Source organism: Condylura cristata, unplaced genomic scaffold, assembly GCF_000260355.1.
Source record: "Condylura cristata isolate star-nosed mole 26May11 unplaced genomic scaffold, ConCri1.0 scaffold00003, whole genome shotgun sequence".
Classification (NCBI taxonomy): domain Eukaryota; kingdom Metazoa; phylum Chordata; class Mammalia; order Eulipotyphla; family Talpidae; genus Condylura; species Condylura cristata.
This window is the reverse complement of record NW_004567104.1, coordinates 1,341,172-1,368,582: the sequence shown is the minus strand read 5'-3', so window position 1 is coordinate 1,368,582 and position 27,411 is coordinate 1,341,172. Positions and strand designations below refer to the sequence as shown.

At 38.8% G+C, this 27,411-nt stretch overlaps 1 protein-coding gene across 2 annotated transcripts in view; it reads left to right on the top strand.

Annotated features, from left to right (window-relative positions):
- Positions 1–11,007: 11,007 nt before the first annotated feature.
- The window catches only part of CLRN1 (clarin 1), a 46,990-nt gene continuing 30,586 nt past the window's right edge, over positions 11,008–27,411 (top strand). Inside the window, exon 1 of one of the 2 annotated variants that reach the window (XM_004674921.1) lies at positions 11,008–11,302. In XM_004674921.1, coding sequence (XP_004674978.1) covers positions 11,050–11,302 — 253 coding nt within the window. In that variant the 5' untranslated portion in view covers positions 11,008–11,049. The remainder of the gene's footprint in view (positions 11,303–27,411) is intronic. The other variant, XM_004674920.1, reaches the window with a different exon arrangement.

Genomic DNA, 27,411 nt, shown 5'->3' with positions numbered 1-27,411 from the left:
ATTGAAAAGGGGATTTTTTTTTTAATCTCTGTTTCTTCTGCTTGGTTGTTTGTGTATAGGAAAGCCACTTTCTTGTTTTTTTGATGTGGGCCTGTATTGCTATATATTTTCCTCTTATTATTGCTTTTGCTACATCCCCTGCATTCTGGAAATTTGTGTCTTAATTGTTGTCTAGCTCAAAGTATTTTTTAATTTCGCTTTGATCTCTTCATTAGTTCAGTGGCCTTCCAATAGAGTGGACTTCAATCTCCATGAGGTGGGCAATTTCCTTGTTTTCTTTTCCTGATTTATCTCTAGTTTGATGCCTTTATGGTCAAAGAAGATAGCTGGAATGATTTTGATTTTAGTGTATCTGTTGATGTTTGTCCTGTGACCAGTATGTGATCGATTGTGGGGAATTAATCTTGTGTACTTGAGAAAAATGTGTATTCAGGTATTTTGGATGGAGTAACCTATGTCTATTAAGCCCATGAGTTATATGTCTTTGTTTATGGCTTTACAGTCTTTGTTTAATGTTTGTCTCGTTGATCTGTCCATTGGTAAGAGTGGGGTGTTGAAGTCTCCTTCTATGTATGGACTTCCTTTAATATCTGTTTTCAGAGCTGATAGTAATTGTATAATATACTTTGGTGCTCTTTCATTTGGTGAGTATCTGTTGATGAGTGTTATATCTTCCTGATGTATTGTCTCTGTAGTCATAATGTAGTGCCCATGTATATCTCTTTTTACTTTTTCAAACTTGAAGTCTATTTCATCTGATATAAGTATAGCTGTTCTTACCTTCTTTTTTGGCCCATTTGTTTTCCAGCCTTTTATTTTCAGTCTATGTTTATCTTTTGTGGTTAAATGTGTTTCCTGGAGACAAAAGATGGTTGGATTTTGTTTTTTAATCCAGACTGCTACTATCTGTCTCTTTATTGATGAGCTTAGATCATACACATTTAGAGTTAATATTGTTGGCAATCAATTTGCCATTTTGTTTGTCTTTTTGTGATTTTATTCTTTGCTTTATTCTGTTATCTTGTTCATTCCTCTGTTGGTTTTGGCTTTAAGATATCTTGTAGATTTTTTTTTTTGGAATGGGGGTTTAGTCATAACGAATTTCTGGAATTGGTGTTTATCTGAGAAAGTCCTTATTTTTTTCTTCATAGAGGAAGGATCGATTTGCAGGTATAGCGCTCATGGTTGGCATTTGTTATCTTGAAATTTGTTAAATATGTTACTCCATTCTCTTCTTGCTTGTAGTGTTTCTTCAGAGAGATCTGATATCTGCCTAATCAGTTTTCCTTTATAAATTAACTTTCTTCTCCCTGTCAGTTTCATTTTTTTTTCTTATCTTGGACTCTTGAAAGCTTTTTTATGATGTGTCTTGTGGAAATTTGGTGTTCTTCTCACTTCTTGTATGTCTGTATTCATCTCTCTTTCATACTTTGAAGGTTCTCTTCAGTTATCTCATTTAATAATTTCTCATTTCCTTTTTCTCTTTACTTACCTTCTGGAATGCCTGTGAATATTGTATTTCTTCTCCTCATATTGTCTGGTAATTATCTAAGTGTTTCTTCATCCCTTTTTACTAGTACTTCTCTTACCTTTTCTCTCTTGGTTCTTTTTATTTCTGTATCTTCAAAAGTACTGATCCATTCTTCATTTCATCAGTTCTGTTTTCATTGTTTTTCCCAGAGTTCTTTAGCTCCTCCATTAATCTTTTGATCTCCTCCATTTCTTTCAGGTTCCTCTTTAGAGATTCTATTTCATTCTTCTCATCATTAATTATTTTTCTCATATCACTATTTTCTTTTTTATCTTCTTTCAATTTTTGAGTGATGGTGATTTTAAATTTCCTATCAGGCAGACAGAGTAATTCTTCCATTTCATTATTGCTGAGTTCTGGTGCGGGGGGCCTTGTCCAGCAAGGCCGAGGATTGGGGTCCCTAGGTCGACGAAAGGAAAAAGCAGAGCCTTGACCTTGTGGCGGGCCTTGACCCGCATGGCGAGGGGGTAGAGCCCCAGGGACAGCGCGAGAAAGAAGGCAAAGACGGAGACATGTGCGACAGTGTTCTTTATTCTTACAACAGTCATATATATATAGTTGAGGGCGGCACAGAAGGTACGGGCGGGGGGTGGTCTGGTGGTCTAATGTCTTAAAGGCCAATGGGTTTGAGGGGAGGGATCCATCGTCATCTTTCTGTCTTTTTGGCGCCAAAGCTTGCTGAGCGGGAAAGGAAGGAGAATGGGGGAAGGGGTTCCGGTGTGCTGCATTCTCAACCAGGATGTTTACTCTAAGTTCCAATCAAGTGTTGTTTTGTGCATAGGAGGCAAATTCCTGGTCTCAGTCCCCGACATTCTGGTAACTGATTTTCTTTTTGTGGAGTGTCCTTCCCCTGAGGGAAGCTTGGTTGTTTGTATTTTTTCTTCTCCCTGAAGTGTGTTTCTTAATGTGTTCTATGCATTGGGATACTGAGCTACTGATACTGGCAGGCATCTCATTGGGGATGGTCCTTCTGGAATGTACTCCCTGCCTTGCCACAATGGTCTAGGTATTTGTTTTCCTGATGCATGCAGTTGACCTTGGCAGTGGAATGCCCTCTATACTCTGACACACACATGGGTGCAGGACCTGGGTTGCATGCACTTTTCACCACACCCTTGACTGTGGGATGTGGGAATAGCTCTCTGCTCCAGATCACAGATAGGTCCATAGCCTTGGTCATGTGCACTTTTTACCTCATCTCTGAATGTGGATCTGTCTTCCCTCATGACTGCAGAGGTCTCTTGGGGTCTCAATCCTAAACTTTCTGCACTGCAACTATGGCATTGGGTGCCTTCCCAAAGCCCCTTAAGGGTGGTGGTACCAGGAAGCGCTCTCTGTTCCAGATCACAGATGGGTGTAGGGCCTTTATCATGTGTAGTTTTCACCTTACCTCTGACTGTGGGGTCAACCTTTCCTCAGTTCTGCACAGGTCTCCTGTGATATTTGCCCCCAAGCTCCTGTGCTGCCACTATGGCATTTGGTATCTGTTCAGAACAAATTTTGAATAAAATATTTCTTCAATTATAATTCTTTTGGAAGCAGTGACCCCTGTTTTGTAATAGTACATACACTAACTCTGTTAAACAAATGATTGAATTGACTAGAATATCCTAGGTTTTCTATTCTAAGAAAGGTTAATGTTTAATATCTTGTATAACAAATACCTGGCAATCTATTTGCTGAGTGGTAGCATTTCAAGATATTTTGTTTTTATTCTGTAGGTATAATTTATAAGTTGTAAAACTCTCCCTTTTAAGGTATACAGTTCTGAACATTTTGACAAATGTTTTGGGGCATGTAATCTTACTACACTTATGATGAACAAAATTCTTTCCTGTCCTTTAATAATCAACACCATCTTCTCCTTGAGTTCCTGACAAATAATTTTTACTTTTTGCCCCAACAGTTTTATCTTTTCCACATGTCATATAAAGGAAATCATACAATTGAGTCTAATGCTCTTCACTTGGCAAAAAATAAATGAAATTATACAGTCCTTCTCATAGTCAGTGAATCCACCACTTAACAGCAGCAGACCAGCAGCATGGGTTTCCTATACCTGTACCAGGATTACAATTGACCTTCTGGATCCCCTTCTTTTCCTCTCATGAAGTTATCCCAGAGAGTTCAGCAATCCCAAATTCTTGTGGCTCCTCCAGGTTTTGAGAGTAGGGCCCTGGATATCTACAGAAGTTGCGACAGCATGAAAAGAAGTCTTCACCCTTTATGAAGGTGGGAGCAGACAAAAACAGCCCAACTGAAAGCTCCCACTGAAGAGAGTGTTGGGTACTGCCTTTGATGGGATGTGTGGCTCTGACACACATGAGCTCATCCAAGACATGTGAGGTCTATATCAGTCACCTCACATCCTTCGCATAGGCCAGTTTCACTTGGTGTATGGCACCAAGGACCAATGGTAGAATGAAATGAAATTATAGTTTTCCAGGTGCTTTGAGAAACAGGAGTGAAGTTTTTCATTCCTGCTGAGAGTATGGTTGATAGAAAATTAAGTAGTTGAACAATAAAGGACATGGAAATCTTTTTCCCTGGAAAAAGATTCTGCTTCCTTCTGTCTCCCTGTACACTGCCTTCCAATACCTTGATTGATATCTTTCAAAACCACTTGCAAATTTTCAGAAGACAAAATTTGATGAGGTCAGATATCTATTCCTAATAGAAATAAACTAGGAAAGGTAAATCTCACAATGCAAATGTGGCAGTCATGTTTGCTTATTGCTAGAAATACCCAATCTGTGGGTGTTGTAGGAGGTTCTCAAAGAAAGAGTTGAGGGTAGGAAGATATACCAAAGTTCTCTGCCTCACCACAGTAGCACTTATAACAGTCATTTCACACTTATAGTTCCTACAAGCTCATTGTGTAGCTCATTGTCCTTTTATGTGAACACCTGCCAATTGAAATTTTTAAACCTGAGGACATTTTGTTGCTTTGGCTCCATCCTTATAATCTGTTAAGATAATCTTGAGTCTTCATTAAGTCATTTATTGTTTTTAGTTATCTCTTTGCATAGTACTTGAATAAAGCTTGTACTATGACAATAAAAGTTTAGATAATACAATAATGTGTATTTTATGCAAGTCACTAAGAAATATTTTGAAGAATTTTTCCAAATAGCTCTCTAACACTGCCTCGGAAGTAAATGCTTTTATTTCTGGAGATTTGACAATATGTAAGTACAACTAATTGTACTATTATTCAATTCTTCATCACAAGATTATTTTAGGCGACTTTCTGATCTTTCCCAAAATTAAGCTATCCTATTGCCTGGAACATCCTATTGACTGGAAATATAGTAACTGTCCCAATACACCTGAATAGAAAGTAGTTGACACAGGGCTAATGTAACTAGAATAGAATTGAGATAGAAAAAGATCCCAATTGTGTTACATTTTTGTTAGTATTACAACTATTATTTTGGTGGACATCATAAAAAAGTTTTCAATACGTTAAGTGTCCACACCAAGGAACTTACTTACATAATAATAATAGCTGGTGATGCCAAAATTAAATTTATCATCTCAATATATCTATCCAGATCTATCCAGATGATAGAAATGAAGAATATTATTAATTCTTGATGTTAGGAATCTGGTTCATGTATTATTGTCAAACTGTGTTTTCCTTCTTTAACTTTAGATTCCAGTTGACCTGCTTCCTTTTAATATTTCAAGCATTCTGCTGAGTTGAGGCTTAAGTATCAACATAGACTTGTCAGAGATACCAACAAGAACTGCAGAAAAATTTACTGGACAGATGCTTGGCATAATCTTCCTCTGCTCCTGACTCACTCTCTGTCAAAGAAGCACAGCTCTCTTTTTTCCCCCATATTATTACTATTTTATTAATAATAATTTTTTATTTGTATCTTTTACATCATTGTGTATTCTCTGTAAAATTCCCACCACAAGTTCACTGTGAACCACCACCATAGCCCCTAGTGCTCTTCTCTCTCCTGTTTTTATCCCTTTTCTTCCCCATCCCTTGCAGAATATCTCTTACTTATGGTTGACCATTAGTTTTGTTATATTGTTATAATTATTAATTTTCCTTACCTCATTTTGTTCACCTATATTCCCCCATAAGTGAAACTATTTGATATTTTTCTTTTTCCTTCTGACTTACTCCACTGAGCGTACACTTTCTAGTTCCATCCATGTCTCTGTGAATGGAATGAGCTTATATTTACTGATCACTGAACAGTATTCCATTGTGTATATGTACCACATCTTCTTGATCCATTCATCTATTTTTGGGCATTTGGTTTGTTTTTATATCTTACCTATTGTGAATAGTACCGCAATAAACATAGGGGTACACGTATCTTTTTGAATTAATGTTTTTGTGTCTCTTGGGTATGTTCATAGGATATGGTAGCTCTACTTTTAGTAGTTTGAGGAACCTCCACACAGCTTTCCATAGTAGCTTGACCAGTTTGCATTCTCAACAGCAATGTAGGAGAGTTCTTTATTCTCTACATCCTTGTCAACATTTGTTGTTCTCTGTATCTTTAATGTGTGACATTCTCAGTGGTGTAAGGCAGTACCTCATTGTGGTTTTTATTTGCATTCCCCTGATTATACATGATGTTGAACATTTTTTCACATACCTGTTGGCCATTTGCATTTCCTCTTTGAAGAAATATCATCTTAGCTCTTCTGCCCATTTTTTGACTGGGTTATTTATTTTGATTTTGTTGAATCATGTGAGTTCTTTGTATATTTTTGTGATCAGTCCATTACTATTTGTACTGGTGCGAAATTCTCCTAACAATAAGGTGTCTCAAAGAAGCTGAACTTTTACACATACTCAAAATGTCCCCATAACCATCATCAGCTCTGAAAATGCTTTCACTGAATTCTATCTTTCAGTCCAACTCCACTCTGGCTTTGTCTGTATTTCAAGGGAAATTTGTTTTCTTTTACTTTCCTTTTCTCAACCCTTTTGGTTCTCTAGTTCAAGCAATTAGCTTTACAAATATTAGCTGCAATCAAGGTCTAACACACATTGTAATTTCCTCCTTAATAAGTCAATCAACTTTTTCTGTGGAGTGTGTTTTTTTTTCCTCACAATCATTAGAGAATTACAGTGCTACTGAGGATCACCAGCAACTTGAATTACTCAAGAAACATCAATCAAACTTGCCATATCTTGTTTTAAAGATGAGAAAAATGGGATAGATTTAGAAAGATCTCATCTTTGAATAGGAAGCTTAATAAATCCTTGTTGAATCTCAGAGAAACGTTGGAGTATAATGATGTATTTGGAAGAAAACCAAAATCAGTATTGCTGGTGACAAATTAGACAAAATCTAGAAACTAATTACATAAAAAAATTAGCATTTGATAATTGGAATAATCAGTCATATTGTGTTTCTAGGCAATATGACATTCTATAAAAGTAACCAAATTAGCTATAACAGTTAGCAAGGAAAAAAACAATATAACAAATGGAAAAATTTTAATTCCATAACCTACAAAAAATATATTTTAGTTAAAAGGAAACTAAAGAGGGCCCTCCCTGGTGGCACAGCGGGTTAAAGCACTGCACTATGAAGCTTAAGCCACTTCCTCATGAGTTCGATTCCCGCCTGCCCCGGAGGAGTCCACATGGTGAGGCAGACCTCTCCTGGCCCGCCCACTGCTCCCCTCAGCAGTGTACTTCGTCGATCTGCCTGTTCTGCTCCCCACTCTGTCTCTGGTGAAGCCTCTCACCCTCCGCATCTCTGGCCTGTACCCCAGTTCTATATGAATAAATAAATAAATCTTTAAAAAAAAAAAAAGGAAACTAAAGAATCCATGTTCATCACTGTGCTTCTCATAGGTGACTTTTGGGGTATAAGTAAAGGGGCTTTCAGGGAGTAGAGGATGGAAAGCACTAACAGAGTTACTTGATCCCACTCATTCCAGCTTACAAGCAGCTCAATTTTATCCTTTGTTCCACCTAAAAGTTCAGTGAAGAAAATGGTTCTTCTTGTTAAAAATAATTTGGTAATTGCCTATTTTATTCATTTACTATATAAATGAATAAAAACAATGCTAGAGAAATTAAGGAAGTCTTAGTGATGAACCTGGGTTACATCTTTCTGTCACTGTTCATTCCATATCATACTATACTGTCTCTTATTCTTAGGGAGCAAAATACATGAGAATTCCCATGTCTTTTGATTTGAGTCTTATTGTTATTTTATATATTTTTTCTCTTGTTTTTGAATGAAGAAACAAATAAAGTCAAATAAGTGTGACAAAGGAAAAATCTTCCATTGAAAGTAAAATGTCTTCAGTTGTACTCCTTTCTCTCCTTTCTGTCACCTTAAGAACCAACTAGATCTAGTCCTAAATGTGGTTCTGTGGGAAGACAGGAAGGCCTCCTTCCATTTTCCTGTGTCACCAAGTGTATTGCTATTACGATTGAGAGAAGTAAAGATTTCAGTAGGATACTTGGTGAAAACTTGCTGACATTAATGACTCAATTTCTCAGAGAGACTGCAAGGAAAATGGTGTCATCACTGTCATTCAAGACATTTAAGATGAAATTTCAAAAGAAGGCTGTCAGGCATAATGACTGCCAGATTCTATTATATCATTCTCAGAGGGTGGATCACACACACTCCCTGTGGGTGGTTGGTATTAAGATTTGAAAGGAACCTGCACAGAGAGTAGGTGAGGTGGGTGTAGGAGCCAAGAGGGGCTGTTTCAGAACCTGCAGACATCATCATTGTCATTCGCATGGTGACTCTATTATCCACAGCTAGTCTTTAATTTTGGATATGCTGAAACTTGACCTCATTAGGACATTTTGACATAATCATGTTCTTTGTGCTTCCCAAAATTAAGGAAGTGTTAGCTCTATGCGTTAGTGCCAATTTATTAATTTATTGGAGAGTATTCCTCTCTACTAACCAGAAAACTCATGACCATGTGCATTCAAGCACCTAAAGCCTATAAAGCCTAGTTAGTAATCAGAACGCTGCTCAGAGGGAATGGGGGAAAAATTCTGGCTCCAAGCTATGTCTGTACATAGCAATCACTGAGGGCATTTTCACACTAAGGCCATTCTCTAAAATAAAATAAATCTGAAACTCAAGGATAAGGACCTAGAGCAGTATGTGTGAATCTCTTGTGATTCCAGTGAGCACTCAAGTCTGAAAACCACTGGGTTAGGACAAAGAAAAATCCAGGCTATGACTAAGCTTCAGGCCTCATCCTTTCTTTACACAGGCCAGTGGGTGATTTTGTTTTTTTTAAATGGAACAGATATAGTTTGACAAATTTTTAATGTGTCAAGTAAGGACATTAAAACTTCAGCTACCATTATTTTATCAAAGAAAGGAAAATTTAACAACAAAATTTTGGAAGGGCAAAATTTCAGAATAAAATGTTAATTCATTAAGTTGTACTTATTTTTCTCGTATCAATTCACTATGGATTGGTACAAACTTAAGAATGGATATGATTCACTGCTTTCTACATCCATAACAGGGCTGTTCTTTTCGGATAACTTGAAATATACTTGGCCGGGTTTTGGTTCACCAAACCACTGTCCTATGTTAACTAGCCCTCTCTTTATCTTTTCTATAGAAATAGTCACAGCACTAATAAAGTTATAAGTAATTTCATTTCTCAACTTGGAAATGTTCTGTTTCCTCCAATTACAGAACACACTGGTTTTCTTACTTTGTAGGTCTCAGTCTGGTAAAGATGGGAACACCATTGTACACATACATCTATCCTACATCTGTTAGTAGAAGGAGGAATCTGTTTGGAAATGCAGAATTAAAAAGTTGTCACTGAATTGTGAGCTTTAGTTTGAAGATCTTGACAATTTAACTAAACTCACCCCACAACTTAACCTTACTCAAGTCACTCTACCCAGTTGCCTCTGCTGGGCCCCTTGCTCTTCGGTGGCATATTCTTAGAGCTGTCTTACTACAATCCCTACTTTTCATGCCAATACCCTTGCCTGCTTTACAGAGTCTGGTACTTCTCAGACCCTTGCAGCCACATTTCCTTGATATAGTCTCAAAGCAACCAAAAGTTTTAAAAGAAAGTACTTAGAAATTTAAATACACCTGCGTCTCTTTATTTTTGTGTGCTGGGTAAGAAAGATTTGAATCAAATTCTCTGCTGATACTAGATACTACTTCCAAATAATGGGTCTGAGAGAGAACAAGTTACAGGATAATCCCGATGGCCTGATCTTGGGCATTTTCTATCCACAAAATTAATTCTAACATCATATCTTGCTACAATTAGGGTATTGGCTGTGGTGGAGGGTAAGTGAAGCATGTGCATATATGTAGGTGTCAAGTTGTAATCCCCAAATTATATGATTGCGTAAATGAATGATTGACAAAGAACTTTTTAAGAAGTCTGATTTTTCTAGTCATAAAGAGAGAAGGAAAGCACAGATTGAATATGAAAATAGAAATCATAAAACAATTAATAAGAATAAGAAACAAATTAAAAATAGAAAGAATTTATGAGGGACAACTTTTCAGAAAAGCCCTGGACTCCAGTCACAGAATCTAGTGGGTACCTTGGTTTCGGTGATGTAGCACACCCAGTCGCAAATACTGGGCAGTTACAATGTACAACTGGTTTCGGATTTCATGAAGGTGGTTTTGATGAATTGCAAAAATATTAGAATACTGATTATCTTTGAAAATTTTCATTGTTATAGATAAGGAGCTCAGAGAAAACACTAATCCGTGGTTATGGAAATTGCACATTTATTATTTGAGAATCAATAGCGAATTTTAGAGAAAGATTATTAAGCCTTTTCAAAGAAACAGTTACTGCTAAATATCAAATCATATTTGAATATTTTCATAGATAGAAATTCAAAGGTACAGTACTTCCTTGAGGGAGTCAAAGTGTAAATAAAATTCTGAGGCCTAAGAAGTTACCTTCAGCATTCTTTGAACGTTTTATATTCTTTATAAAACCTTATCTGGTATTTCTTTTCACAAATAATATCCATGTATTTTTCTTGGTTCTTTTATAAATCACTTTTTCTTATTTCTAAAATGTAAAATAAACAAAATGAAAAAAAAAAAGAGCATCTCAAATAGCTATTTACCGTAAGAGCCAAGCCTTTTTCTGAACTTTCAACAGTCAAACAAAAGGCTGAAGAGAGGGAAGGTACTGATCAAGTTACACATAGGGCTCCATCTGTTACCTTAGACCCTTGTTACCAAGTAACACAGAGGAGATACTCAAATGCAGTTTGAAGAGTTTTAGTTTACAGATTCTTTGTCCAAAGGTTTCAACTTAGAGAGAAGAGACAGAATATAGAGTAGTTCTGTAATGTGGTGAAGAAGCTTGCAGCCTGGAATTAGACATTTAACCTGGCAGAACCTCTGTCCAAATGGTAAAGGAGCTTTTTCAGTGGGGTCTGTTTATTCAGTTTCTATAATAAATGCAGCCAAAGGGGAAGTCATTCTCGTCGCTCAAGAAAGTCTTGGCATTGAACCTCATCCGCATGAAAGCCACTTCTCAACATGCCAAACCAACAGAAGAAAATAATTTTTTGCATGGCCGGAGTGCTAAGTTTCTTGTGTGCCCTCGGAGTTGTGACAGCTCTGGGGACACCACTGTGGATTAAAGCCACCTTCCTCTGCAAAACAGGGGCTCTGCTCGTCAATGCCTCAGGGCAGGAGCTGGACAAGTTCATGGGTGAGATGCAGTACGGGCTTTTCCACGGAGAGGGAATAAGGCATTGCGGCTTAGGAGCGAGGCCGTTTCGCTTCTCTTGTAAGTAACAGCTGTGTTTGAATTATTTAATAACATAGGTATACTTCCAAGCGCTGCAGGGAATTATTTTTTAAGAGCTTGCCCTGTTTATTGCAAAGCTTTCTATATAGGTGCAAACTATTTAAAACAGCTAGGCTTCATTTCTTCCTTCATGATAGTAATTTCTTCCTCCTAGTTTTTATTATTTTTCTAACTTTATTGTTTCGTCATGGCTATTTTTATTATAGCATATAGTAACTGAGTTGCTATGTAATTGAGTTTTGGAAAAGATAAGGAATTAAAATTCTTAAATAGTAAAACTTATATGAGAAAATGTGAGTTCTTTTTACAATTGGACTGAGAGAAATAGGGAGACTGTAGGAGATTCTCATAATGTGTCTTGTTCTTTAAAAGTGTCAGAATCTACTTAATCAACCTCAACTACCTTTCAACGTTTGCTTTTTTTCTCTGTGTTTTTATTTCTTGCATCTCTCCTGCAATTCCTGTTAAGATCTTTCCTGCTAATAAATAGCCCTTTTTTTTCCCCATAACCAACCAATTTGAGATCTCTAGGCTATAGAAATTTAGAATGATCTACTTTGCCCCCTGGGAAAAAAAATAGATGTCTCTTTAGTTTATAATTGCAAACGGATTGATCCTCAAATCATGTAGAAAGTATAAGGCAGATTTTCCTACTGTGGTTTTAGTGAAATGGAAATGTTGTCCACAGTATTTACAAACTGTTTATCTTGAGAGAATGTAAAAAAAATTGCCATATGAATAGATAACTCATTAAATGAAATTTAATAAGAAGTCATTTATTATATCTCTCACAACACACATTCAGAAATTATGATTATTTCAAAAGGGTTGACTTAGAACAATCTTATGAAGACAAAGCCAGTAAATTACTGTATAAATCACTCTTCGGGAAAGGAGGTTACCAACTGAAGCATTTAAAATGGATTATTATTTTGCCTGAGTATTTTTCCTCTAGTATAGGTATAAGACCAAATTAATTGAATTTATTATTAACATATGCAGTGTTAATTAAATTTCACTGCTGGCCTATTTATATTTCTGCTACAATCCTTATATCTTCTTAGCAGTCATTGGATGCCAATCTTCACCTCACATAGGTTAGGTGATAAGAATTTTCATAGGACTCTAGAAAATTCCTAAGAATTCGTATTCAGAGTTTCAAGAAATTATCATCAACTACAGTCATGAAGTGGATACAAACTTTCTCTGAATGACATTAGTTCATTAAGGTTATGAGTATGTTAGAGTTGCTCAGCTTTTCTTGGGGGGAGGGGTGTGGAGAACAAAGCTTTGCAACTGTATTAAAAGAAAAGAGGAAGAAGATGAGTGAAATGATTTAACCATGAGTCACTGGCAAATAGAGCATGAGTAAAGCTTTATACAAATGAATTTAGACAAAAGCAGAGTGCTTAGAGTGAATTTTCTGGAGTCTTTGCATTTTGACAGTGAAGGGAGATAAACTTTACTCAGCCCACAGGACAAGTTTCCAGATGATAGCCTGTATTCTGAACTCTTTCTACACACTAAATGCCTCACATGTTTTGTCTTTTTTTTTTTTTAAGATTTATTTTTATTTATGAATACAGAACTGGGGTACAGGCCAGAGGAGCAGGGGTGGTGAGAGGATTCACGAGAGACAGAGTGAGGAACATAACAGGTCGACTGATGAAGTACACTACTAAGGGGAGCAGCGAGTGGGTCAGGAGAGGTCTACTGTGCCATGTGGTCACCTCCGGGGCGGGGATCAAACTCATGCTGAAGTGGCTTTAGCTTCTTAGTGCTGAGCTTTAACCTATTGCATCACCAGGGAGGGCCTATTTTGTCTCTTTTAATCATCACCTAGCCACAAACCTCTGAAAGTATCTGTGAAAGTCTGTGAAAACTTTTTATGCCATGCCTGTGTTGACGCTGCCTGTGATGTTTTCTTAATCAGATGATCCTCCTTTGCTTTCTGCGAGGATTCGCAGTCAGTGACAGTTAAACAACTGTTTTATCCCTCTCCCAAACATACCCTGAACATTTCCCCCAGCCTAGTGTAGAAAACTTTGATTTGCTTATTTGTTCTGTGTTGGAAACCCTCTCCATATAACATCCTAGATATGTGAAAACACTGTATTTCTAAAAGACCCAGCAAAGTATACCTCCAATATAATTTTTCTCTGCTTAAGCATAAAAGTACCTATTTCAATGAAACATGAGGTTGGGTAAATTATAGAATAAATAGATCAAATCCTTCCTAAAAAAGCATAATGCTTATAAAAAAAAAACACCATTTTCAGTGCTAGAAATTCTTAATCAATGGCCCATGTGGCATTTGTGCCCTCTTGAGTTTATAGCTTCTTTTCTAAAATGACATTATCCTATCATGAAATTTCATCAGCATATTCATAAAGAAGGGGAGTTCTATGGACAGCTAATTTTTGACAAAGGAGCAAAGAAGATACAATGGTACAAAGAAAGTGTGTTCAGCAAATGGTGCTGGGAAAACTGGGATGCTACATGCAAAAAAAATGAAATTAGATTACTACCTCACTCCATACACAAAAATCAACTTGAAGTGGATTAAAAACCTAGACATAAGAATGGAGACTATAAAATACCTGGAAACAAAGATGGGTCAAACACTACATGACATACACTTCAGTGACATCTTTAAAGATAGAGCACCCAATGCCATGATAGTGAAGGCAAGGATAAATAGATGAGACTACATCAAGTTAAAGAACTTCTGTACAGCAAAAGAGACATTACAAAAAAAAGACAGCCCACTAATTGGGAAAAAATTTTCCCATACAAGACTAGTGATAAAGGATTGATCAGAAAAATATACGGAGAACTGATGAAACTCAACAAAAAATAAACAACCCCATCAAAAAATGGGCAGAGCAGCTAAAAAGACATTTCTCCAAAGAGGAAATGCCAGCAAGCATAAGAAAAAATGTTCAACATCACTTGTAATAAGGGAGATGCAAAACCACAATGAGATACCACCTCACCCCAATAAGAATGGCACATCTTCAAACAACCAGCGACAACAAGTGTTGGCAAGGATGTGGAGAAAAAGGAATTCTCCTGCACTGCTGGTGGGAATGCAGATTAGTACAACCACTATGGAAAACTGTTTGGAGGTTCCTCACACTGCTAAACATGGAGCTTCCCTATGACCCAGCAATCCCACTCCAAGGTATCTACTCAAAAGACACAAAAACACTAATTGAAAAAGATACCTGCACCCCCATGTTTATTGCTGCTTTATTTACAATTGGAAAAACATGGAAGCAGCCCAAATGCCCAAGAGAGGATGATTGGATTTAAAAGATGTGGTACATATACACAATGGAATATTACTCAGCAACCAAAAAAAAAAGAAAGAAACACATGTCTTTTGCAGCAACATGGATGGCGCTGGAAAAGATCATGCTTAGTGAGATAAGCCAGAAAGAAAAGGAAAAATACCAGATGGTTTCGCTCATAGCAGGAGAATAATGGACCAGGCGAGAAAACAATAAGAATAATGAACAGCCATATACCAGAGACATTTTATGGGGGTGGAGTGGAGAATGGGATAAAAAACGGTGGGGGGAGGGAAGTGCACTGGACTGTGGTGATGGCACATGGGTGACTTAGTGATGGGAAACACATGGGGATTGCAACTGAGATGAAAAAAAAAATGTACAAAATGATGTAAAAATAAACTATTATATTATAAAAAAATACTATATTATTTTTATTTACTGCCATCAAATACTGCAGATAGTTTTTTCCTGTATCTTTGAAATGCTTTCTAAACATTAAAATATTTTGGGCCCTCCCTGGTGATGGAGTGAGTTAAAGTGCAGCATTGCAAAACTAGCCACAGCCACTTCACACAAGTTCAATTCCTGGCCAGGGAGGTGACCACATGGGGCAGCAGACCTCTCCTTTCTCCCATTGCTCCCCTCAGCAGTGTATTTCAATAGATCGGCCTGTTCCGCTCCCCACTCTGTCTCTGGTGAATCCTCTCACTCCCTACCCCTGGCCTGTACCCCAGTTCTATATGCATAAATAAATAAATCTTTAAAAAAAAAAAGAAGGGGAGTCTTCCTGTTGTCTTCCCAATAGAGAAGTAAAGCTCTATGAATATAAAAGAAACAGAGGCCTGGCCTGTCTTCTCAAGCAAGATTTATCACTTGCAGAGTCCTGGGTAAATAATTCTCTTGTTTCTTCCAGAACCCAATTCATGTTTTAGAACTAGCTTTCCTTATTTTTCCTTTAGAAAGTTATTAAGCAAACATTTGCATTTGCAGAAACTTACCAGTGTAGGAGAAATGGAAAAGTTAACTCATAAAAATAATTTTGTCAATTAATATGAATTTATATTTCAATTCCATTGGACTAATAAATGACAGTTCGTTTGCTAACATTTTCAATTAGATCCATTTTCTCCAACAGAAATAGGAGTCTAAGCCACAAATTCAAGTCATATATGTACTATTCCATGTGCTATAGCCATAGAGAAAAAGCAGTCACTAGACACGGGACATTATTTTTTTTTGGTGGGATGTCATTGAAACCTGCTATTTTATACTTATAACACATCTCCGTCCAAACCAACCACATTTTAAATGCTCATTAGCCATTTCAATGTGACTAGCACACTGGACAGTGCCAATTTAGCACTGAGTAAACTGGACATTGACAGTATCCATATTCTAAGTAAATTTTTGTTTAGTTCTGCTCTATGTGCTTATACGTACTATTTTTATTTGTCATGTATGTCTTTTAAAACTCAGATAGATGGTATGACATGAGGATAAAAGATGGACTTTAAAACAGGTGATGTTACCATGTTTGTTCTTGATAAATGTTCCTACTGACCACTCTATCTCTTTTAATTATAACAAGAATCTTCCTTGCAGCATGCACAGTTATGCTGGGAAAATGTCTGCCTCATTTACTCTGGGTAATTCTCATCCATTTATGGGTCAGTGGTTCATTTTCTAGAGGTCACTGGCATTTATACCCAGCACACAATTTCATTCATAATGAGGGGTGTTTTTACTTTCAACACAACTGGTGGACTTAATTTTTCCTGATATGTCACCTGTAAAATTTTAATGATGCTGTTTAAATTCTCAATGTAGCCATCAAGACAAAAACTGAGTTTTGAGCTCAGTGTGTGTATATGTATATGAATGTGTGTGGGGTTTTTATTTTTGGTAATTTGAAACACTGGAAAGCACCATTAAAATACGATACTCGGGCCCTCTCTGGTGGTGCAGCGGGTTAAAGCACAGCACTAAAAAGCTTAAGCCACTTCCTCATGAGTTCGATTACCGCGGCCCCGGAGGAGATCCACATGGCACAGCAGACCTCTCCTGACCCGCCCGCTGCTCCCCTCAGCAGTGTACTTCATCGATCTGCCTGTTCTGCTCCCCACTCTGTATCTGCTGAAGTCTCTCACCCTCCGCATCTCTGGCCTGTACCCCAGTTCTGTATGAATAAATAAATCTTTAAAAAAAATATGATACTCAAGAATCATATGGTTACCAATCATTCTTAGATATGCTGATCTCTTTATTACCAAAAGAATTCAAGGAGCCATTAAAAACATAAAGAATAGGGCTCTACCTGGTAGCACAATGGGTTAAAGCACTGCATTATGAAGCTCTTTGAAGCCACTGCAGCACAAGTTCAATCCCTGGCCAGGGAGCTGACCCACAGGGCGTGACAGACCTCTCCTGACCTGCCCGCTGCTTCCCTCAGCAGTGTACTTTGATCATCTGCCTGTTCTGCTCCCTGCTCTGTCTCTGGTGAAGCCTCTCACCGCCCCTGCAACTCTGGCCTGTACCCCAGTTCTGTAAGCATAAATAAATCTTTAAAAAATACAAAATATTTTTGAAATATGAAAAATAAGAATAAAATGTAACCAATCATGTAACACTGTTTGCAACTTTTGTCATACTCTTTTTTTTTTCTTTCTTTTGTCATACTTTTAAAAGCATTTTTATTCGGACTTTGTTATTGAAAATCTCTATGAAGAGCTTCATAGAAATTTAATTTACTTCACATTTTAGAGTTTCTTTACCATATGAATATATAACCCAGTTTGCAGAGATGTTGAGATGACTTTATGAGCAAGCAGGTGTCTTCTCAAATATATTTTGAGGTAGAATATATATTTTGAATATATATATTTTGAGGCAACTAAGGTTTCTAAGACCACCACTGAAAGTTACCATTCTGTTTCCCTGTCCTCTTGTTTGTGTGACTTGTCTCTTGCTGATCCCACCTGCCCCAGGTGTTCTACTGGTCAACGTTTTATGCCTCCTGCTGCTCTCCTACTACTGCCCACCCATGGCAAAGCTGAAGAGGTCCTTGATATACCTCCCTCTGATAACAATGGCTGTCTTCCTCTCTCCTTAAGAAGCAAGTGCGGGAGGGAGACTAAGGAGAACACCTGGGGACTACCTGGTGGAAGGGAGGGGAAGGAAAGTCACTAGCCCCATGTTGCCTAGCATGCTTGGATCTGCCTGTTTTTTGGTTCAGGACCCAATTGTCTGTTCTTACTCACCCACTGAAATAGTTTAGCAATTGTTTTCCTCCTATGGAAGAAAGTGAATAATGGGATAAAAGAAGCAGTGTGAAGGGCAAAGCTTCAACTTCTCTTGGCCACGTTGTTTTCCTCCTCTGTTCTTCCCAGAGCTGTATATTCACTCTATTATTTCAAATCATATTGTATTGAAATTATAGGAGAATGTATATTTCTCTACAAGATCCTGAACCCAAGAAGGCAAAGGCTGTATGCTATCTCAAACCAGGACCTACCATGGTGCCGGTCACAAAGAGAGTTTAATAATGCTTAGTAAGCAGACTAAACTACTGAGATTAAGCAACCAGGGTTTGAGGAAGTCTTCTGTCACTCACTGGAAATTTGATCTTGAGCAAACACATGACTTTATTGATTATTATTTTTTTTTTCAGTTCTTGTATCTGTGTAAAGGGAAGTAAAAGCAGGTGATCTTTCCCAGTTCACACATTATGACCTTTGTCATAATATGGAGCTGTCTGTTCTTCCAGCTTTTAAAATTGCCTGGCCCATCTAGTGTCAGTAGCTTGACACCTCCTCTGACAGGACTTGGTCAGTATCACTAGAAGTGGTAAGTTTTGGAGGCCTTTATTGTTTGGTCATCAAAGGGCATCATTTTTAAAGTAAAGTATACTGAAATATCTAACATTTTTCAGTACTTAAATAAATTTCAGTATCCAAATAAATGCATCTATCTTCACCTTTCATAATCTTTCATTTTTGCATAGAAAAGTGAAGGTTAAAGAAGAAGAAAAGGAAGAATGGCATGCTTAGGAATTCTAAGGAGATGGGTTAGTGGGCTCTAAAGAGCAAAGCAGCCATAAACACTCAAAAAATTAAGATAATATTAATGAGAGCAGCAAAGGATGAAGATAAAAAAAATGATGAGAGGCTGATCTCTTTTATTTCCAAATTTTCCTTTCTCCATTTTTTTCTAGAAACTCTTCCTCTATCTCCACTGAAAAACTTTTTCCCTGAATCTGATTTCATAAATTGATAATGGCAAGAAATTAGGAATCACCAATATGTTAACACATGAAATATATTCTTTATCCAAATGAGGAACTTAAGCAAAAATTATCCTTGAATTGGTGAGAAATATAGAGAAAATGCTTTTGAGTAAAGGAATTCTTGGTTTTCCTTGTCTAGTACAAGAAAAGTACATTTATTTTTCCCTTTTCCATAATAACTACTTCCAATACCCTTCCCAAAAAAAAGCATTCCATAAAATCAGCCTTGTATGACAATTTTGAATATATGCATGTACTCTCTCCACCCCTCCCACCCACAAATATCTTTGGCTTGGACTAACCCAAGCGATGAGGGGCCAGCGGACGTGTTTCAGAAGTTCTCTGGTTAGCTGGCCCTGAATAAGGCTTCTGGAACTTAAAATGTATGAACTTTAACTGTTGGAGGATGACTTAGAAATTGTTCTTACAATTTGCTGTTCTATTTTATCTTTTAATCTCAGAAGGTGACTCATTTTCTCCAAGGACTTTGAGACAACTCAGAAGAAAAAAATACTTATTTCAGTTACCCATTTTTTAGTTGCCCCATAAATGTTAAAAATTTTACATATTTTATCTCTAACCCTTACATGGAAGGTATTATGTTTGTATCCCTCTTGAATAAATATGCACATGTGGTTACCTGGCCTAGGATCCTTGCCAATGAAGCTCTTCATGGCATGAAGAACTTTCAAACTTAGTTACTCTGATTACAACAATGATATTCCCACAGCCCTGACAAAAATGACAGACTCTTACCTGAGGTGACATAGTTTCCCAAAAAAAGCTGGACAAAAAAGAAAATCAGGTACATATAATTTGATTCATTTAGTAAAACTGGCATTTTACTAAAAGCCAATGGGATAGAATAGAGTATAAATTAAAATCTCATAAAAATGAAATTGAAATAAAAACTTTTGTCTATCTCCAAAGTATATCATGTACTTCATAAAGTTATAAGGACAGTTCTTAAAACAAAACTCATAATTAAACAAAAATATGTTTGCCTTTCATCTAGTCAGGCAACTACACAGTGAGACAGATTATGATATGACACACCTTTATGACAAAAATTTGATGTAGAATAGACTGTACCTAGCAGACTAATTTATGCAAGTTCATATTTTGTTCCCTCTCAGCGTGTTGTAACTGTGAGAAAGTCATTCTTGGGGATTATTACCCCAGCATAATCATTCCCTGTGGTTTGGGAGCAGTTAAATGGTTCAATTATCAGAGACATCGATGCATCAAAACAGCTGTTCCTCAAGCCACTATAGGTGACAAAGACTCACTAGTGGGGCTGCTTCTGAATAGCCTGGAGTCAGGTGGGTTCACTTCAGCTGAGAGAAATTAAGGTGTGGTGCCGAGAAAACTGTATTTTAAGCAGTTCTGTCATACTATCAAGTCTCCTCTTAAGTGCTGGGGTCATAGATTTCATTATCCCTGACTCAATACCTGAGATTATGGGTGATGTTGGGTTAGATTATTGGTGACCTTAAAAAGATGAATTCACTGAGATCATGTCATGGAATGTCTTTCACTGGGTTTTCATGACTGGATGCAGATAGGCTGAGGGCATAACAGAGCATTTCTACAAGAAGAAAGAAATCTCTCATTTCCTTTCAAGTAAATGAATAGCTGAGTGACAAAGATCCAAATATGGCTTCTAAAAAACACACTTTTATATGGAGAAGGATTAGTTGAGAAGATTCTGGCTTTAATTTAGGAAGAAGTTGCTGCAGTGTTGCTGACATCTTTATCAGGGGCTACCTTCCTTTTGAGTTACCTGCATTTTAGATTTGGTCAAATAAAGGTGAACAAGAGTTGATGAGATCCAAATCATTGGATCATTTGTCCTTACCTTGGGCTGTACTTTAGAATCACCAGGGAGACTTAAAAACTACTGTATCCTGGACCAATTGAATCAGGAACAGTGGAGGGGTCCTGAGTGTTGGAATAGTCTAGAAGGTCCACAGGTGATTTTAATGTGTAAACCAGGCTGAGAATTCTTGAGGCTGAGGACCAAGACAGGTGGTCAGCTGAGGACAAAAGTAGAGTCCTCAATATCAGGACTGGGGGAGGCCATTGCAAAGGTGTAGGTAGAGTGAGGGGAGGCAGTTTTACTCATAGTTTCCACACAGTGGGTGGTTTTCTGGTCAAATTCAAGTTGGGAACATCAGCCTTCCTCCTCTCCCTATATATTTTTATGGAGAGTCACACTTTCTCCACAACACTTGGCTCTCCCAGAGGGAATGACAAACCTGGTAAATTTGTAGTAGAAAATTAACATTATGTGACTGAGGCTCTAGAATTCTCTCCTTTCCAAACCTGCCCACCAGTTCTAACAGTCTGCTCTTCCCTGGTGAGAGTAAATGCATGAGCTCTGTCCTAAAAGGGGACTTCAACTGTCCAGCCTGCCTGGGAGCCTGTCCAATTCAGCAGAACCAGAAACAAACTAGCATTAGACCTCCACTTGCCTGTCTACTGTGGAAGGACTCCATACCTAGATGACCAGGGTTTCTCTTTAGAGGCATGTAATCAACAGTTTAGATAATTATGGAAAATGTCCAATAAATTGCATGTGGGAAATAGAAATGAGAATGGGAATAATATATCAGATGTATAGGAAAGACTATGAGAGATAGGATAAATAATTAGATATAAATCCAAAGTTCATCGCATTCCATATAATCTAAAGCTACCTTGCAGGGATTGGTGGGATTGTAGACACTTTAGTCCCAATGGAAAGTATATGCTCTGACCAACTGTGGACCCAATGACTCCCACACACCCCTGAGTATTGAAAATGCAGATAGATACTTAACTGATTCCCTATATCAACTCACCTGTCAGTCTCATCATGTTCAAAATAAATTAGGCAATTGCTTAAAATGTACAAAGAAGTTCCATGTGAATGATTTCACTTGCATCTTTGAAAATTTCTGTGACTTATTCCTATTACCTTCCCCTAGTGCCAGCAGGCACAGGGCAGATTCACTGTTAATTCAGTCAGACAGAAAGGAGGAGTTCTGGAGACCTTTGTGGATTTTACAGCTTTAATGCTCTGTGAGGGAACCAAGTACACAAGCGCACAAGGCAGAGGGGCTTGCATGCAAAGGAAGAGGCATGATCCATCAGGAGGTGCTGGGAGGCAGGTAGGCAATCAAGGCCCCCGACCCCCCAGTCTCCCAGCAAATGTGTGCTCTTTCTCTACATCTTCCTGGCATTTTTGGCTGGAGTCTTCTCAGGGTGTCTCATCAGCTGGCACTGCCTTTTTATCCCTGGTTTCTCTGGGCCCAGGCGTCCATAATAATATGCACTGTGCCCAAGCCCCCCAGCTCCTGGCTTTCCCAACCTACCTTGTTGCCTACCTGTCTCCCCTCCTGTTGGCTCCTCCAGACTTCTTGCTTTGTTAGTACTTGATAGTTCAACCACCTAATATTTTTGGTTGATACCTAAATAGCTTCTGATTGGATTTACCAATTCATGCTGTGAGAATTGGAATCCAGAATACTGTAATCCCTGCTAGATAAACAGAGAACAGTTTAGTATAAAAATAGAACAGAAGAATCCAAAAGAGAGAAATAAAATAAAATTTAAGGCAAGGAAATGAAAGTCATACATTTAGAGATATCAAATAAAACATGGATTAATGGTAAGCAATAAAGGAACTTTTTGGTAGTTAGTAAAATAGTTTATCATATTCTTATTACCCTCTGGTGATCTGATGAGAACCACATGAAACTACATGTAAGACAAATCCTTTGTAAGTTAAACACTATATTAAGGGGAAGGAAGCCCTAAAGGAACTCTGCAGTCTTGTGGACCCCACCCCCTACTCCAGCTTTCTGGACTCTACCCCCTACTCCAGTGATTGGAAACTACAACTCCCAGCAGAACCAGGGAGAGAACTGCAAGGACCCAAGGGTAGAGCTAGTAGGAATTCTGGGACATTGGGTGATTAAATAGGGCACAGTTGCACATGCATGCACACACGTGTGTCTCGCTCTTGCTCGCTCTCTGGGAAATGGCTCTCCAGATGGTGTGATGGCGTGACTGGGTGTTTTCAGTCAGGCCAGTGGGTAAGGTATTTCAGGTTAAGATATTCCAGTTACTTTGTATCCCACTCTCTTTCCCTGAGTTGTTTCCTTTTCCTTTCCCCTTTTGTAAATAAACCCCGCTATTGACCCTTTTGTGTGTGCCTGCAGTATAACTGAATTTTGAGCACATGGGTGAGGCCCCACAGACAGGTGACCCAGTCCACTTTGGGCTACCCTATAACAGTTTTTGGCATCCAACGTGGGGCATGCCTAATTTTCACCCGTGATTGACCAGCCCAAGTACCTGGCCTTGGTCACTGTTAGTGCATTAGGTCTGTAGCACTCATGGCTTCTTTGTTTTGGGTCATGAGAACTTTTTTTTCCCTTTGTATGGAGCTCTCACTGATGTTTACCACCATAACTTTGACCAATTTTTTTCCCAGCTTAGGTTCTTCCGATTTTGTTCTGGCTTTAAATTTCAGTACCCCTTTTCCCTTTGGATATCACCACCAGTTTTAAAAATAGCACTACTCTGGTGAAATCTGGTTTATGGCAAATGCTGTTGCTTTCATTCTCCTCTATGGGTGGCTTCCAAGCCATTCCTGTTTTGCAGTCTGCTTCTTGATACTTTGTATCAACATCATTTTTTTTTTTACATTTTCGGCTTTGTGAGAGGAAGTGGAAGGAACTCTGCTTCTTCTACTACGAACTTGCAACAAATTCAGGCTCTTACTGAAAACATACAGCAGCAAATACAGGCCTTTAATTCAGCTATAAACAGTATTAAAAATGAGAATTGGATTGCCCTTGACTCTATGCAAGCCCAGATACAAGGTGCCTTCCATAAATTAGGTATGACCCAGGATCGTATTGTGGCACAGAAAAGGGGTAGTAATACACCTCTCCCTGAGGACTGCAGGAGCACAAAATTACAACAGGAAGATTTTTATTTGCTGAAAACCTTTAAATCCTTCAGGAAAAAATTGTTCCCTGAATAGCAACTCTCCTTCTGTGGAAACTCCTAAGGCTTCTGTACAAACTTCCAAGGTTCCTGTGGAAACTCCTGAGGCCTCACAGCCTCCATGGCTCTCTGGAGAAGGAACTAACATGCCTTTTCCTCCCCATACTAGACAGGGCACCCTTTTTGGAAGTAAGTAAGAATGGCGAGCTTGTTTGCCTCTCTTTCTCTCTCACTGTAACTTACAGGGTAGCCCAGAGTGGACTGGGCTGCCTGTCTGTGGGGCCTCCCCGGTGTGCTCACAATTTGGTTATACTGCAGGTACACACAAAAAGGTCAATAATGGGTTTATTTACAAAAGGGAAAAGGACTAGGAAACAACCCAGGGAAAGAGAGCAGGATACAAAGCAAGTGGAATACCTTACGGGTAGGCTGACTGAACACACCAAGTCACGCGTCAGGAGAGCTGCTTCCCGAGTGAGAGAGAGCATAAGATGCCATTGCGCCCTATTTATCCCCCAAATGTCCCAGAATTCATTCCTGTTAGCTCTGCCCTTGGGTCCTCGCAGCTCTCTCCCTGGTACTGCTGGGAGTTGTAGTTTCCAATCATTGAAGTAGAAGTTAGTGTCCCGAAAGCTGGAGTAGGGGGTGGAGTCCATAAGGCTCTGCAGAGTTCCTTTAGGACATCCTTCCCCTTAACATAACAAGTATATTTGCCTTCACCATTCTCCCTAGTCCCCTCCACCCCAAAATATCACTGGGCCTCTATGACATACCTTACCATACCCTAGACAATGAGGACATGAAAGGAACAGGAGAGGATATTTGCTCACAAACAACTCAGAATCTAGCAGATGATACTCAACTTAGAAAATATTAAGGAATCTATACAAAAAACTCCTAGAAATAAAAGCTGAGTTCAGCAAGTCACAGGACACCAGATAAAGTCACCAACGGATGCCAATAAATTGATGCAACAGGAGCAAAGATGCTGAGACCCATTTGTGGCCCTGCCCTGCCCTTCAGTTCCGTCCACACCAACCCTGGCACAGCAGGCAGTGGCAGGGCCCTGTGGCCTCACAGCAGTGGTGAGGACAGAAGATGATAGTTTCCGGAACAGCAAAATGGCTCAGTGTAAGGAAAGGATATGGTTTCATCAACATGAACACACCAAGAAGAATGTATTTGTACACCAGGCTGCCATAAAGAGAAATAACCCCAGGAAGTACCTTCGTAGTGTAGGTGATGGGAGAGACTTTGGAGCGTGATGTTGGAGAAAGGGCTGCAGAGGTGGCAAATGGGACAGGTGCTGGTGAAGCATCAAATACACAGCAGATTGTAACCATCATAGGCGCTCTTCACACAACTACCAGCAGAAAGGCCAGACTGTGAGAGTGTGAAAAAGAATGAGGGATCCGAGGCAGCTACCCTATTGCAATGACAGTTCCCACCTGACTACATATGGTGACTTTGTGGGCTGGACCAGAGCATCTGAGTTTCCTGTGCAGAGAGAAGTGAAGGAGGGTGCATTTAGGTATTGCCGCGCCAGCACGACAGCAGAGATGGTCTGAGAGAAGGACGTCAGGATTAAAACACACCTTGGTCAGCAAGCAAAGGCACACTTTATCTTTCTCTCCTTCCCTATTTATACCCTTCAGCATGGAGCCTGGGGCTGGGGGTTGGCAGAAGCTCTCAGCAAGTGCGTCAATAACATGCATCAATAACATGCAACAATAACATGGGGGTCAAAGAACAGTCACATAAACACAAGGTAGCAAACACAAGGCAGGAACACTTCATGCCTCCTGTTTTTCTGTTCCAGCACCCATGGCTCATTCTTTGTTTCCACACAACAGTGTGCATATGATTCTGTGGGGGAGGTGGGGAGGTCTGTCCAGGCAAAGGACCCAACAGGTATTCTCTCTACTTGCTGGACTTCTATGTTTAATTCACTCGAAAGGTTTGGAAAGTCCTCACTATTTTTTTAAAAATATCTTTATATAGGTAAAATGGAGTTGATCAGGCTTTTTTCCACCTTCCTACTGCTGGTCTCTACAGCTACCACCTATGTTTGCATTCCTCCTAGATTTTTGTGCCTATGACCATGGATGCCTTGTGCTTGTTCCTATGTATATGCAGATACCAAGGTGGAGCAAGGGATAAAAGGGAGCCCTCAGGTCTGGCATCAAGAGGATGGCAGTGTCCCTCTGAGAATCTTCCTGGCTTGGGATGGTTGCACAAGACATTTCTAATTTCTTTTTCTTCCCCTTTGGAAGCCCAATCATTTATAGGTTTCCTCTTCAAGTTGAGGTTCATATTTCTCATAGAGTTTTGTTTTCCCTTTGTCTTGATTTGTTCTCTTCTAAATATGTAATTTGTTCATTTGAGCTTTCTACAGCTAAATTTTTTCTTCTGCCATTTTGATTCTAGCACTGTTTGTCTATCTTTCAAAATCTCTTTTCAATCTCTTTCGTGAAAAAATGTCATTGTTCCTGGATCTCCTGTTGTAGATCTTGTGTCTGATTATCGTTCTCTAACAGACCTTCCAATATTTCATTTAAAATTTTATTACTGTTGTTTTTAAGTCATTGTCAGATAGTTTATTTCTGTCTCCTTTGCATTTGCCCCAGGACTTCCATCCTCCTTTCGCTTTTCTACCTTGTATTGAGACACAATAGGTATATATACATTGCCTTATTCATAAGTATTTATGTGTCTGTATGTGGTTTGGGCAGTGGGGGATTTACCTGCTTAGTTTTTCTTGTGTGAGGTGGAGGTGTGAGAGTGGTCCAGAGCTTTAATACTCTATCTCAGTTTGAAGAGTCACCCCTGCCTCTGGGTTTGATCCACAGTAAGCTGTCTTTACTTCCCTACCCACCTCCCAGTTGTTTCTTTCTTTTGGGGGTTATGACCTGTAAAGCTTGGGCCTCCCAGTGGAAGGGGAATATCCAGACCTCTACACTCACACTGCTAATAATTTGCACTTGGTTCAAAGATATCACTGAATGTGTAGCTGGCTCATGTGTGCCTACTTGACACTATGGCTGCCCGAATGGTAATTGCTGCTCCCCACTCCCCACCTGTGCCTCAGCTGCTGTTTGCAGGGCTGGCAGGTATACATGCCTGGCGTTTGCCTTCCTAGATGATTTGTGAGTTTCAGTTTGCCCTACCGTCCTTTTTTCTGCAAATGGGCTTTTTATGGAGTCCAGTCTGGCTTTTCTTTGCCCTCTCCCAGGCATGGGACAGCAGAAAGCGTTCAGTAGGCATGCTCTCCCAGTTGTGGGGCTCCCAATTTACAGGGCCAGAGTCTGGTTCCACAGTCTTATGTGTTACTATTATTGACTTTTATTTGAGGTTTCTACTGAGACCAGTGTGTGATAGACTATATGGACCTGTTAGATAGTCAGGTCTCTGACTTGTTTTGATGGTCCCCTCTTCCTCCTTCATGTTAAATGATTCAGGTGTCTGTTGCTTTTATATTCATCATTCTGTTGCTTTATAATAAGCCCTTTAAG